General features: G+C 37.9%; 1 protein-coding gene across 1 annotated transcript in view; it reads right to left on the bottom strand.

The window, feature by feature from the left end:
• The window catches only part of FNDC3B (fibronectin type III domain containing 3B), a 204490-nt gene that overhangs the window by 98663 nt on the left and 89999 nt on the right, over window positions 1–15828 (bottom strand). The window contains exon 4 of the mRNA XM_034063887.1: window positions 6627–6703. Coding sequence (XP_033919778.1) covers window positions 6627–6703 — 77 coding nt within the window. The remainder of the gene's footprint in view (window positions 1–6626; window positions 6704–15828) is intronic.

Below are 15828 nucleotides of genomic sequence, written 5' to 3'. Positions count from 1 at the left end.
TGTAAGTTAGTTTTGTATAACAAAAAGGCTGTTAAAAATCTATTTTTTTTTCCTACACTGACTGATGACACACAAATGGAATAATATATATGATGAATGTGTTGTAAGAAGTAAGTGAATCTGCATCAAGGGCATGTGCAATAAGATGCTGCCATTCTCCACTGTTTACCAGCAACCTGAGCTGTACTTATCTACTCCACCCCATAACAGCATCAGCAGAAGAGATCCTTCTACACAACTCCATTCTCCAGCGATGCTTGTCACATCAGTGTCTTAGCCCAAACCACAAATTAAAGTTTGCTAATGCTGATATACCTTGAAGTGAAGGACTGGCATGGGCACACAAGTGTTTCTGCTGACTTCAGGGCAGAGAGATGAGCCCTGTCTAAGTGGCAATGCCCATAGCCACAAGCACTGCTGCCTCAAGTATCAGCTGAGCAAGTTAGCATGGGATAAAATTTAACTAGTATTAGCTGACCCAATTCCTTCCCTAGTCCATGTGTGTCCTTAGGTTATATGAATATACACATGTTAGCTATGGGCTGCAACCACTGACACGGACAACTTCTGTGGATTGGCTGGCCTCCTACAGAAGAAAATTTTCTATAGAAAGTAAATTCACTATTTTGTAACTGATATTTTACATTTAAAAAAAGAAAAAAAAAAGAAAAAAAAAGAAGAAAATAAAGAAAAAAATGCATCTCTTCCTACACTGCATAACCAGGTTAGGAACTGTTTAGCATACTTGATCCTAACCTGTAAATATACAACTTCAGCTAGCAATTTGTCATCTGCTAGCTTTACATTTTGAAGACAGAGTCCTTAAAGACAACTGAAACTCAGAGATGTAGACTCTCACATCATTTTAACTGCTGCATTTTCTGGCCTCCCATCTCTGTTACTGGTTTTCAACTGGTTCAACCTCCACAGCATCTTTATCCTGGTACCAGGTCTCAAACCTGCACTCTGAAACCTGGAGAAAAATCCTTTTCCATTCAGCAAATATTCGAAAACCGAAACTACTTATTTAGGATGATGCACAGAAGTGCTCAACTTAACTCTCTGAGGCTTGGATCATGCTCTCATTTGAGACAGCAAGTTCCTACATCCTGGTGTGAAAAGTTTTCATTATGACTTTAACTAGTCCAAGCCTAAAGAAAACTTCAGCCTTCCAGGAGGAGACAAGCTCTTACCTGTGCATCTAGACCAGATTACATGTGTATTTTGTTCTCTGGTGAAAGATAAATGCGTTAAGGAACAGACGTAGACAAAAAGCTTGCAGTGTAGCACCACATAATGTAAACCATATTTAAAGATTCCTCTTCCTGACATATCTTCTAGAGAGCACCAAGAAAAGCCTGAAGTCCTGTCAAAGACCTTTCTGATTAAATCATCCTGCTAGATGAGACTAAAATATCAGCAGTAGTGAGAGACAAGATAGAGATGAGGGGATAGAATAGAATATTTTAATTAGAAGGGACCTAAATGATAATCTATTCCAACTCAAAGTATGTACCAGCCTTCCACATGACTTTTGGCAAAAAGCTAAGAGACTAATATCTTTTATTTGTTTCCTCCCAGGCCACAGATGCTGACAGCATTCCTGCTACTTAATGTGCCCATGTTCCAAATGAAGGCAAAAATACAGGAGACCCTACGACTTCATTTCCCTATTCTGCAGGGCATTTTCCTCCTAAACTTACAATCACAGACAATCTTTAAATATGGTATTCAGTTCTTAACAGTCCATTAAATTGGCAATGCAATGTATCATTTATCATATGCATTAGATAACTACAAAACCATCATGGGTTAAGTTTGTAGGTATCTCTTGATTTATAGAACTTGCAATGGGTACACTGTAGTAGCGCCATTTTGGGTGATGCCACTCTTTCAGTTCGAAGACAGAGCAATTAGTTTTGACCCATTAATGTAAATAAAATAAATTTGCAGAGAGGACAAACTTTTCTGTTTAAAGAAGAAGTCTGCAGTTTTTTGTATCTGCTTAAAACTATTTGTCATGAAGATCATAAATTAATCAGGAAACACATTGTCTTTTAAACTGCCTTTACTTCAATGTCAAGCTGCAATGAAACCCCAATTCCTATTGAGGTCTCCAGATGCAATTAGGATATTAAAAGTGATTGGTATTACTAATTTTAGCAATTTATATTTACAGAAAAGAAAGATCTCCTGTCCTCTGGCACCTAGAGCTAAACTTTGTTTTGTATACAGTCACTAGGTAAATTGTCTGTTGCTGTTATTTTTTGTGTTTTGTAGGTGTGACTGGCATGCTGCCTCAATAAGAATATTCTTATAGCACAGTTCAGTGTATTTTTTTCTGTATTTTAGGGAGCTTAATTGCTGAGTGAGGTAGATAGATGATCTTTCAGGAGAATCTGAGTAAACATTACTCATACACTATAAAACTGCCTCCTCCGTCAGTTGCCACATTTTGAGAACACCGTTTTAAATGTTATTTGCTTTACATTAAGGGTATCACTGCAGCAATCAAAACTCAGTGTAACTAGAGACAATTCCCATATTCAAGGTACATCACTACCCCACGTTTTCTCATTTTCTCCACTGACATTTAGTACTACACAGGCATATTAATTTTGCGCAGGTAAACCGCACCTGTATTTTGTAAGTTTACAGTTAAAGGAATACAGTCACTCTCATTCTGTAACACACACGTTTAGTGAATGGATGTAATATGGTATTATGCAATTAACTTCCCACTTCAAAATAAAAAAAAATCTTATTTCATTTAGTTTGCCAGATTCTGCAAGGACATCTGGTGCAGGGCCACTGGTGGGCCAAAACCAGTATATAAACTAGTTTGAAAGTTCATTCATAAATCAATCTGTACCAGAAACAGAACAGAATGAGCTCACTCTCAAGGAACTTGGATGTCAACATTTTATTTATTCACTTAATTTCTTAAAGATGCCAGTTCAAACACAGCAGCCCTGGCAAGTTTGCATCACTATCTTTGCCATCCATCACATACAAGCTCCAATATTAAATCTGTACCTTGAACCTGGAAATTAAACAGCTGAACATCTATAATGCTGGCAAGAATGTTGGGTATTTCAAATCTAGGATGATACAGATCTTCAAGACCAATGCTCACTTTATGGTTTGCTCGAGATGAGCACAACCTTCCTTGTATTCAGAGTGTTATGATGATCATCATGTTAAAAGAATGACTTGATTGGTCACAGTCTACAAAACACACAGAGAGCAGTAAGCCATGCAAAACCAGTTTTGTGGCTAAAGGCATATGCTAAACAGTTTGGGACAAAAACACCTCTCTTGGATACATCCTCTACCCAAAGACCAAAATCCTGATTTCTGAGGATATGATATGTTTTTTACCAATTTCAATGCAATTTAAAGACTTTCCTCTTTTTAGAAGTTAAACTTCAGTTCTGTCACATGCTATGTGCTTCACACAGGAATATTGAACTGGAGGACCATGGCTTGAGTTGTATAGTTCAGTTGTATGACCCCAACTTTACTTCCTGACAAAAGCTGTCTAATCAGCACTATATATACTTCATGCTCCAAGCAGTAAATTAGGGCTTTAGCTTTAAAATACCTCTAACAAAGATCACATATGAACAACTCTGTAAATAAAATCAAAAGTGGAGATCCATGCCAGGTGTTCATGTCCAACTACATGAGTAATTCCTCAAACTTCAGTGGAATGGCTCCAGATTTCAGAGAGCAGTCCTCAGCCAATAGCCCTAAGCAAACAAGTTCATCATCGTGCTTTTTGACACTTCAATTTTTCTAGTTCTACTCATTAGAACACCCCCAAATACTCCTTCCCTTCTCCCAAACACACACTGTGAAAAGCAGAAACAACCTATGAGGATGGCCCAAATATAATAGCTTAGCATTCAAATCACGACCTTTAATCTTCAAATTATGCTGACACCAGGGAGCTAGAGTGCTCTGGAAGCCAGAAGGCGGCATCAGGCCACAGATCCTGATTGCAAGAAACCTCCAGTGAACATTTCAGCAAAGGGTGAGCTCACAGCCTACCCTGTAGGATCCACTTAGCAGGGAAGCATCTCTGTCCACAGCTCGGAACTGGAATGGGCATTAACAGGTTGTGCCTGGCTCCTGACAAGTCATAGGAGCTTCTCTTTCAACATTCAACATTTTGTTTGAATTGTTGACATCATATGCATTAAATACAGCCATTCCACCTTCCACAACTTGTACAGTAGTAGTATTGTTCACCAAGAGCATGGCAAGGAACTTTTTCTCTCTTTTACATCGAACTATTAGCCAACAAAGAATGGCAGAGACATGATCTCTGGTCTGGTAGCTCATATCTGCCAAAGGTACAAAGGGGTTTGTCTGCTGAAAAGGAAATGTATAATAACTGGTTGTATGGAACTGCCCTTTGAAAGCAAAACTATAGCACGAAAGATCTGAACTGATAGTGTGTATTTGTCTTCTATTATTTCCCTGGATTTTTCCCCACCCTGGCTAAGCTTCATCATTGGGAACATCTTAACGTCAACAAACCCAGCTTCTAGTCATAACTGCTAATATGGTCCTCGAAATCTAGCAACAGGGTTTAACTATTTTTCTTCTCCTTCCCATGGGCCTGACCTTGCAAGGCAGGCAACCTCCTGCCATTTTTTTGCTGATCACTTTCACAATACCAAAGAGATAACGAAGCACTGTTTTAATCCAGGGTTGCAATCACCACATAAACTATGGTGATATTTGAGGCTAATACCTGCAGCTCCAACAGGCTTGGGATAACAAAATGGAAAGAAAGATATCTTGCTTTTATTTCTCTGTAGGGCCACCTACTGTCTGCCTGACTCTTAGATGCACACTTCAAGGACAAATCAAACACAAAAATCAAATGCATTTTGAGTGCACTGATTTGCTTCATGGCCTTTCCCTTGCAATTCTGAATTTAAGTTGTTCTCATTGTTTATCATAGAGATTTTAACTTTTGAGGTAGTAGACAAGAACAAGATCAGAAAAGGTAGAAACGTTTATTACGATAAGAACTAATTTGATTACTCACACTTTCAAATGCTATTTAATACAAAGTTGTCTGAAAGGCAAGAGGCTCACTTGACAGACATCATAACACATATTCTGCTGCCTAAAAACACTGTGCTTTTCACCTAAAACTTTACAACATATGAAAGTTATAAATTGAGTATGTTACAACATATTCCAGCTTGTCAGAAAAATTTTTTCAGAAGAGGGTTTTTAGTTGGGGATTTTTTGGTTAAGAAACTACTTAAGGGCTTTAGTGGAATTATAATGGTACCAGACCAAAAGCATTAAAGAGGAACTGGATTCAGACAGAGATACAACTGAAAGACTTCCATCACTCTGGTTTGTAAAGTATTTCAATTACACCCCAAGCACTCATCTCAATAGAGGGGTTGAGAAGTATAAACCTTTTAATAATAAAAAGGTGTTAAATTTATTTCAAAGGAAGCGTAAATCTTTAAAAACATTCCTTTGCATGATATGGGTCAGCTTATTAAATTAGACGACCCCATGAGGAGTATTAAGCACTAAGTATTCAGCAGAACTACAAATGTGGCCTCAAAGCATACCCCAACCATTCAACTTGGCATGCTTGGGGAGCAGGAAGAAGCTAGACCACCAGCTAACCTGCTCTCCCTCCCAGGGTGGCTCATAGTGTCCCCTGTATTTGTTTTCAGTCTGTTCAGAGGTTAAAATACCACAAAGAAATTGCAGTATTTTGTGGGATTTAAGTATGATGCCATCCACAATTTTTCAGAATGACACAAGCTCACATGTTTCCTGGGAAGAGGAAGGGATTCCAGGACATCATCTATTTTCTACTTAACAAGATGTCAAAATATGTATCAGAGGTTCTTACACTATTCAGTAATGATATTTTAAATACTTTGTATACTTTAAATGAAGTCTTCAGTCCAGTCCAGGTCTCAAAGAAAGTGATGAAGGTGCTGGATTTATTGTATTGTTGACAGCTATACTGCCTTACATCAACCATTATGTTTTCTTTTATTCTTTTATTCCTTCAAAAAGAGTCTATGATTTGCAGAAGATGGAAGGAAGGGCAGACAGAAAAGCAGTAGCTGTTCAAGAGTTCCAAAACAGATTAGTGAAAAGTTTTTTCCATAACTTGATAATTAAATCATATTTATTCTTGAAAAAAAAAGCAAACCCTCCCAGTTCTGGATATACCACAGGATTTCTGCTGGGAAGATACTGAGGATCAACAGCATATTTTATAGCTACAGTGGCTCCTCTGGCTTCCACCATCCCCTGCCCCTTCCAGCTGTCACACTAAAACTTAAAGTATGACCTAACAAAGGGAAAGAAGTTGCATATTTATACAGGCTCAATCTCCATGCATACCTTTTGCTAGTGTTATAAATAAAACTGGTATACATACCAGGGTGTGAAGGTGCACATGTACGCTCAGTTGTGCAAATGTATGTGTACTGTCAGTAAAGAGGCAGAATATGAAAATGTATTACTGTTTTCATTAATATTTATAAAATTAACTTATACCAAGTAGACCTGCCTAAATGGATTCATGCCATTGCTTTTATATAATTTTAAATCTTAAAAAAGCATACCTGTGAGATATAACCGGGAGGCACATGAATAGGCGGAATGGATCCATTGGGTGACATCATGGGAACCTCTGCTGGTCCTAATAGAAGGAAACAAAGAAGATATTTTTTCAGTTAAAAAAATTCACAACTGCTCAGAAAAGCCTAAAAATAGCTTTATTTTTGAAGCCTGCAAGAAGAAAATGAGCAGCTCCACTAATTTCTGGTAAATGGAAAATACCTTGTGCCATCATTCTGAGAATAAGATCATTGTTCAATGACTTTACCATATATTCCGTTGAAATAATATTTTCATCATAAAACAGCTAAACCATAGACTTTATATTACCCACTGATCAACTTATACAGCATTAAGCAGTAACACAATACGTCCTTTAGCAGCCCACAATTCCTATATTGAAATCTAGTTAAGTTATTCTTGTCGAAGGCATGAAAGCAGAGAACAAAGCAGAAACTGTGCAGCCTGGAATTAGGCAGCTCCCAAGGAAAGCATCCAATTGTAGCAAAAAAAGTCACATATGTGAAAAACTATCTATTTAAGAATACACAAAGACCAAATTCATTATCTCAGCTATTCAGACTAACCTTGGAATGTGGTTATACAAGCAAGAAGCTTATGGTTTCCACTCTGAAATCCAGCCCTGAAACATGCAAGTTCCATTTTGAGGCACCGAATACAAGTCTAACAAAGCAAGTGCCATAACCATTTGACTTTTGCAAACACAGCCTCACAGCTAGAAGAAAGCCTCTAGATAAATGGAAATTGTTTGCTCAATTGCTCATTGATTCAGCCGGTAAAATCAGGACCGTCACATAGAGCAGTCAATAAAATGAATCCCCAAAACAACAGACAGATGTTTGCAATAAGAGTTGACTACTTTGAAAAAGAAAAATTGATTTAATTACCTCCTTATTATATATTAAAATGTTTACACTAACCTGTTAGCTAGTCCATTTGCCATGGTCTAAGAAAATAGTCATGGTCAAACTCTCGAGAACAGCTTAGAGAACTCTGCTCCTTGCTGCTGCAAATTGAATTTCAGTTTTGACTAACAATGCAAAAGATAACTTCATAACCTTCTCTGATGGAGAAGCCATCAAGCATCGCCAAACCAATATCACATTCTAGGTAGGGAAGCTAAGCACTAAAACATATGAAGGCACAGGCACAGATGGGATGCAATAGCCTTTAGGACTGACTGCTCCTAAAGTTTAGGCTAAACCTAATGAAATCCCCAACAACAAAGTGAAGCCGTCTGTTGTCTGGTATCAGCAAAACCAAGCCACATGAAATTATCAAAAAGTCACTCCCTATTCCATCTACATCTTTATAATACTTCTCAGGGATTATTGAACAATAACAGGAGCACCCAACCTCTCAAAATTCAAGTTACACAAATGAATCCATCTGAGCTATTTGTATCTCCTCTGATCCTGGGTCGTTTTCCCTATCCAGTTATTTATAGTTTAATCAGCATATACTGTTTTTACTAGTCACATCTAGATTTGAAATATGGTAATTTATCAAGAAGTGTATTAAGCACATGGAAACTCCAAAGTTTTAATTAAAAGAAGTAATTTTAGGTGTGTAGTTCTGCTGCTCTTCACCCTTCCTTATGTTTAACTATGTGGAGAATTTTACCTATACTATCAACAGGTACTATACTACTTATTGCTAGTATAGGTAAAGTATAGGCTACATTTTAGGGTACCTTATTCACCTCATATGAGTTCCTCCACCTTATTCTATAGCTCTTTTAACATTCTTTGTCTCTTCAGATTATCAACAATTTTAGCATGAATGGAAAAAATATTCATCATGAGCAGTAATTGATTATGGGGGTGAGCTACCCTCTAAATGGCTCTGTAAATGGCTCTATCTGTACCCATCAAAAACATGAAGTGACAATTGGTTTGGAAAGAAATTTACAGAAATATTATTTCAGCAAATATTGGTTTCCTGTTAAAAAATCTGCAAATTTCTTTTGAGGAATATGGGTTTTTATTTCTCTCTGAAGCTACTTTGGTCTATGTACACTGCTAAACTTTACAGTGAGCTGGAGAGTGTATCTGTACATAATCGCCAATACTGGTAAACGCAATAATACTTTTTGGGGGGATTCAATCCACACTGGACTGTCAAGTGTTATTCAGTTCTTCAGGATGGAACATGCCTGAGGTTATGTAAAATGAGTAGTTAATATGGTTACGTGACTCATTCCATGTCAGTGATTTCACAAACCTGAAAAACTACATGGAAGGAAAAGGCATTTTAAAAATCAAAAATCCTGAGTTCACTATTTAAGTAGATAGCAATGTATATGTTACACAAATGTTGCTTGATAGAATAAAGCATTAATGTTTAACCTGCTTCAGCCCCTCACCAAAATGCTATCTACTTACAGTTGTATTGGCCCTAGACATTTTTTCTCAAAAACAGGCACTCTAACTTGTAAATAAATTTAAAAACGGAACAGTTTTGGAGCTTCTCCATATAGATAGACTACATACTCTCTATGCAAAAAATGAGAAACACTTTGCTTGGCAAGCCTCATATCTGTCTTTCTAAACCTTGTGCCAATTGCTCATATGGAGTAGTAATCTTCTCGCAGGTTGAAATCAAACTCCCACACCGATCCTGTTGACGGTAACACTTCCATTCCAATAAAAAAAATAAAAAAACCCCATGTTTTATCATCAAAACATGCACCATGCAAGATGATTCTTAACCTTGCATATGACCCACAAACTGTTAAAGTCATTTGGATAACAGGTCTTAAAAGAATGACAGCCTACTGATTTGCAGCTAGATTTTGTTTCCAGCGCTTTGATTTCAAGGTTAGCCAAATAACTTTAGCATACATTATTTCATCTCTCTCATCAATGGTATCAAATCAACTTCAAGCAGTAGTGAGTAAAATACAGACCCACAGCACAAGGATTCCCAGGAATTACTAAAGACTATTCCTGCAGTGAAACCATGCCCCAATTAACACTACAACAAAATCGTAACTTTTGGGGCTTGTTTTTTTTTTGGGGGGGAGGGGGTTTAGCATTTTTGGTTATGTAAATTTTTTTTTTTAAACTGTTAAGAAGCAGACGTTTAGAGAGAATGTTCCTCATTTGCTTGTATCCACAGGATGGATATAAGTAATATGTCTTCTAGGGACTTAGAACTTTCCAAGTTTTAATTGAAGCTTGTGGCTTAATACGAAACTTAATTTAAATGAGGAAAGTCAATTCATTCTAGCATGGATGATGTACAGTGAAATTAACTTGCTTTTGTACTTTTCAAATGTGTTAACAAACTGAGGTTGTCTCCCGAGTTCATAATGAATCTGAGCCATAAGATTGTTGATTGTTGGCCACCTCTGCTGACAAAGCAAGAAGCCAAATTCCACCCCAAGCTCCTTCACTGTAACTACAGAGCATCTCCATCACCTTCTGGAGGATCCCTCAAAATGCGGGGGCTGGCTCCATCCAAAATGCAGGTGGAACGAAACAATTCCTCCTCCTCTGAAATAAGAGGAAAAGCAGAGGAGGCACCAGGCTGAAGGCACTGATGTCCATCTAGCCAGGGAGGTGACAGACCACACTTTTCCCCAGCTGCAAGAGCACAAAGTTTTCATATTTCTAACAAGTTAATTATTAAGGGACAGTAAGCAACTCAGCCTCATATTGTGGCAGAGCTAATTAACAGCTTGACACCCCAGAAGAGCCTGTACTCCTCTTCCAAGCCACATGCTCCCACTTTCATGCTGCTCTGTCACTCCTCTGATGGCATGGCAACAAATTATTTTAACCATTTTAAATGACCAAGATTTTGCAAATCTATTGCCTTTTCAAGAACACCTGCGCACATCATCTAGCAAATTATTCTATTCCTTCTCGCATTGTGGCTTACTCTGTGAAGTTGCAGATGAAAGTAAGTCTCTTTTCCAATCTCTGCCTCCCATTACCCCTGCCAAGGGGATGCTTCTGTCACAAAGAGATTGCCAGTCCTTCTGGCCATTTTTATTCTTTCAGAAATAATTTCACAATCTACTTGAGAAACTTCTGTCCCAAGGTTTTCAAGGCTAATTATAGCCTTGCAATCCGTCGCACTTTGAAAATTCTTGTATAAAACCAGTTTGGGCACAAGTAGGCTTTTTTCTTGTTCCCAAGTGACCTTTTATGCATGAATTAAAGATCACTTTAGTTGAACTGGGTTTTTTCCTTATAGAAACCAAAATCTGACAATTCAGTTCCTCCAGATATAGTGATGCATCTTTCCTGTTTCTTTCTTTCCACACAGCATTATAGGGCAAAGAAGCAATTTCACTACACTGTTTTCTTTTCTTTAGTGTTTACAGAGCATTACCTTTCTCTCTACTACTAAATTATGTCCACTGTAGAATATTTTTCACATCCAGCCTATGAGCATATGTTTAATTCTGTGTTTCTACTGACTGTTTTGCACAGCTTATTAATGAGAGCAAACCCTACCAGGCGTTGTAACAAAGTTCCCATTCTGAGACCTGTTACTGAAAACTCTCTGAAGTTCAGGAATTTCACAACCCTGTTTCTAGCAATCACATACCAACTTACCATTTCACACCGCAATATCTGCATTACCAGAGTAACACCACTTACTTTGAAGTTTAACAATCCTGTACATTTTAATAATTAGAAACTACTGCACTAGCTAAGAAGAAAATACAATCCAGTTAGGTAAATGCATTATAAAGTTCAACAGTTACCTAGATAAGTAATCCATGACAAAAATACTATGCCTCCCTCGGATTCACAACAAAACTAGTAGCACATCTTTTACACAGGGTGCTTCTCAGGAAGTAAATCTATGGAGCAAGAGGTATGACCAAATGAAAAGGAGAGATAATTAAAGGGCAAACTGGCCTGCTTTGCTAGAACGAATGACCCAGGGCTTGCTGACCTTGGCCAGGACTCAAGGGTTTGCATTTTCACATGGATGAACAGCTGTTCCGGAACAATTTCCTCAATGAAACAAGAACAAACAGGCTCCCTGATGCTGTTGGGACCAGGTATCTTTTCCCTCCACTTGGTTACTCTCAAAACAGCTTACGGATGAAACAAGGTTACAACAAGGAAAAACAAAATAAATCCTGGATCACTACATCATCATCCTTCCTCTGCAGCAGAGGTGTGGTGTTTTTCCTAGCCTTTCAGCCAGAGCCTAAAACTGCTTGTTAGCACAAGCTAACAAGATCATTTCATAACAACCTTTACAGTAGGATGCAAATAGCTGTCACGTATAAATAGCACCACAATTTTGAGTGCAATCTTAGACAAAAGCTAACCCAGATGCCAACTTAACTCTGTCCACATACAGTAAAAGGCAGACTCCCAGGTGTCTACTTAAAAGTTATTAGGACACAGGGTCTTAAACTGATTGCTGATCAAGATCCAAATACTTTATCTTTAGATGAGTACAAATTTCTAGATTAAAGCAACTCCACATCAGACAGAAAAGAAGGAGCAGCTTTTACAATACTAAGTGCTTGAGGGGGTAAAATGACAGCTTTAAAAAATACCTTTGAAGAGGTCTGAAATGTCAAAAAATCCGATTACACTGCATTCAACCTGCCACAGGTTGAGTTGTGAAAGGTGCAATTATAACATTATCAATACATCTTATAATATGGTTAGGGTTAAGGAAAGCATCCAGCTCATGCCTGAAGAAGACAGCACATATATAGAGCGAGCTTTAAATTGCCTATTCATATATATTTATCCTTTTTTTAAAGACAACCTCACCTACACATAACAATGTTGAATGTGAAGAAAAAGATGCCTACCACACAACCATTCATACTGCCTTGTTTGTTTCCTATTCAGATCACAGTTTAGTAGTATGAAGCAATTCCTTTACTTCATCAGAGTAGTGCATTACTAAAGCCCTCCAGCTTCATAGAAATGGCTCTGTGAATTATGTCGGATTCCACAGCCAGTGATAACTTAAATTCAAATGTAACATCTGAAAAAAATAAGTTATCAGCTTGACGTCTCCTGGACCTGCATGGCTTAACCACTGAATAAGTACCTCAACCTGTAACACAACATTTGAAGATGGAGATTGAAGCACCTTTGATGAAAGTACAACGAGCTTCTTAAATTCTTTGGCAACTTCTGTGACTGCTTTGTTTTTCAAATATTCTTTCTAAATCCTGTGACTACATTAGGAAAGGTTAAAATTATAGCAGGCCTTTACCCACTCCCCCAGATTTTCAAGCTAATTTGCTGTAAAATGTAATTACAAATTAAATGTAAAAATAAACTTATAAAAATACATCAGTCTATTGGAGTTTCAGTGCATTATCATTACTAACATTAAACTGCAAATCACGTACACTTGATTTACATGGTTAGTACTTAAAGCCACTGGCCCGACAATAATATCCAGTCTAGAGTCTGGGTTTGACTGATGTTTTCAACATGTGCAGACAAACTCACTCAACTAAACATCAAATCAAAATACTCTGAAATCTGTGCCAAATGCATCAAGCAGACAGCTCCTGGAGCATATTCTCCCTTATTTACATGACAGCACCTTTGCTGTTTTACACTAGAGACTCTTGAAAACAGTTTATTTTACTCGTATCTGCTACTTGACCTGCTAGACACAGCAGGAGGCTCAAGTACATTCAATCTGGAGCTAAACAGCAGTACTCTCCAGTTTAATGTAGGAAGCAAGAGGTTCCTACTCGACAGGGTGATATTTTGCAATGTGTGTCTCCCAGATGTTGTATTCTGGTTTGAGGCATATTCTAGAAATTATACAGTAACTCATAAAAACAGGAAATGAACTAAAAAGATATCAGTTTCACCAAATATGCCCTGTCCAAAGCTATCATAATACTACAAGCTGTCGCACAGCAGTAGTATTGCATCTGAATTTGAAGAGGAAGCTAAGCAAAATGCTAATTTTTATCCCCCACAGAACTATGAATATATTTTTCAGACATCAAATGTTTGATGTTTCAAACACTGAGTGCACTGCATATCGAGATACTTATCCTGAGAGCATAAAAAAAATTGTCCCTCTCCCTCAGCTGCAAGACCTCACATGCCATCCTGCACCTTTGGAGTTCACCACATTTCACTAATTTAACAAGCAGAAGAGAGACCATACGGGATTAATGAGCTGCTTTATTAGCCTGGCTCATCCTCCCCATGTGCATCAACAGCTTCTGCTTCTGCTGTGGGGCCTGAAGGGGAGCAGGAAGCACCTGGGGACAAGGACCTGGTCCCGCAGCACAGGGCTACACTATGCCAGTGACAGAGCACCAGCAATCACTATTTGCAGCAATTAAGCTTACATGTTATGAGACACTGACAACATAAAGGTCACTGAAGTCTTTAGAAAAGGTTAGTACACTTGCCACAGAGAATGGAGAAGGATGAGATAGATTCTTCAGGTTCTTCCACATTCCCAGGTGGGGTTTGCTACCTTTTAGCACTGAGCACATATATTATTCCAGAGTTTCAATTTACAGGCAACATTTTAGAGTGGAACATTTTTTGGTGTTGTTTTGAATAGAAATGAAGTATTTTCCTGCCCTAATCTGAACAAACAAGTTGGATTCTTTTACTAAAATAAACCTTTTCTGATGGTTGGCTCATCAGCTGCTACTGCAAAAACACTTGCAAAGACTATGTTGCAATACTTCAAGCATTGAAAATAAGCATATTCCCATGGCAATTCACCAGATGGGCTACAGACTGTAAATCATAGATGTCTAGACTAATACATAAGAGACAAACATCTGTCTAAAATCAGTTGACTTGAGTGGCAAATACTGTTAAATAAATTAGGACTACTTTGGAAACAAAGAGAACAACCAACTACGTTGAAAACATCTGAAATTAATCCATTAGTACACAAGCTACAACACAATAACCTGAAACTGGAGAGTCATTCATTACATGATGAATATTAGCTCAAGATAACAACGTGACATCTGAAGCAGAAGCACAACAGCATTTCTATGACCCAGCACCACGTTACCCCACAAGGGCTCATGAATCCATCTCCAGAACATCTGGCTGGAATGGGGTTGTTATTCTCCTCACTTCACAAGTGAAACTATGGGACAAAGAAATTCAATGCCTGATGCAGGGTCACACAGGAAGCTTGTGGGAATGTAACTGGACACAAATCCAGAACAGGATTTTGGTCATAAAACAATACTTAAGCCTGAATAGAACCTCAGACTGTTAAAGAAAGGTAGGGCATCACATAAGATAATACACTTTTTTGGGGGAAAAAAATAAATTAAAAAATGTCTTCCTCATTTCTAACGTTTTTCATTTCAGAATCACAAAAATCCTCATGTATCAAGTTTTTACACTGCTAAAGATTTGAAGAGTAATAGAAGAATTAACATCCTCCAACCAAGCTTCCCACCAGACCTGTATAGCCACTGCACTAACTTTTAACCAGACTCAGTTTTACAGGAAACATATGTCATTAAATGAGAATTATTTTCTTTTTGCACTAGTTATTAACAGCATTAGCGTTTACATAGAACACTATCTGCCTGATATCAAGAGGTTATTTATTTGTCAAAATACAAACAGCAAGCCACAGTAACATCATAAGGATGGAAGTTCAGCTGTAGACATTGTTTTGCCCTTGCAATTTTGAGACAACTCTTCAACACATTCTACTGATGTAATCCTTTTTGGGAAGTGTGTGTGCATGTGCTAGCTTTCTGGCACATTTTTAGAACAACGTTCACTTGCAAAAACTTTTGTTCTCTGCAACAGGTTTATATAAACACTAAACAATTGGCTTTGAGCACAACTTCCATTAGAAGAAGAGATAATTACACAACACCACTTTTCTGCAGCAGTAAAAGAGAACGCTCCAATTATTCATAATCTAATTATTGCATTCCCATGGCAACACCAGGAGGACTGTACAACCAGCAACAGACCCAAAACCTAGCCAACAATGAAGTTACACAGTACGTTCTCTTCCACCTGCCCCAAACGAGGCAGCAATTACGTGATGGCTATTCTTTACCTGTCCACCCACAGTGAGAAAAATCATCCAGCCAGTGAAAACTAAAGCAAACTTGCAACCCTACCACCCACCTAGCGCCGACATGGTGCCACCAACCATCATCACAGGGACTGATGAATTTTTTTCTGGACATGTTTGGATCTTAGATTTCACTGACTC

This window comes from Melopsittacus undulatus, chromosome 6 (assembly GCF_012275295.1).
Source record: "Melopsittacus undulatus isolate bMelUnd1 chromosome 6, bMelUnd1.mat.Z, whole genome shotgun sequence".
NCBI lineage: Eukaryota > Metazoa > Chordata > Aves > Psittaciformes > Psittaculidae > Melopsittacus > Melopsittacus undulatus.
The sequence above is the reverse complement of the archived record's forward strand: the minus strand, read 5'-3'. Positions and strand labels throughout refer to the sequence as shown.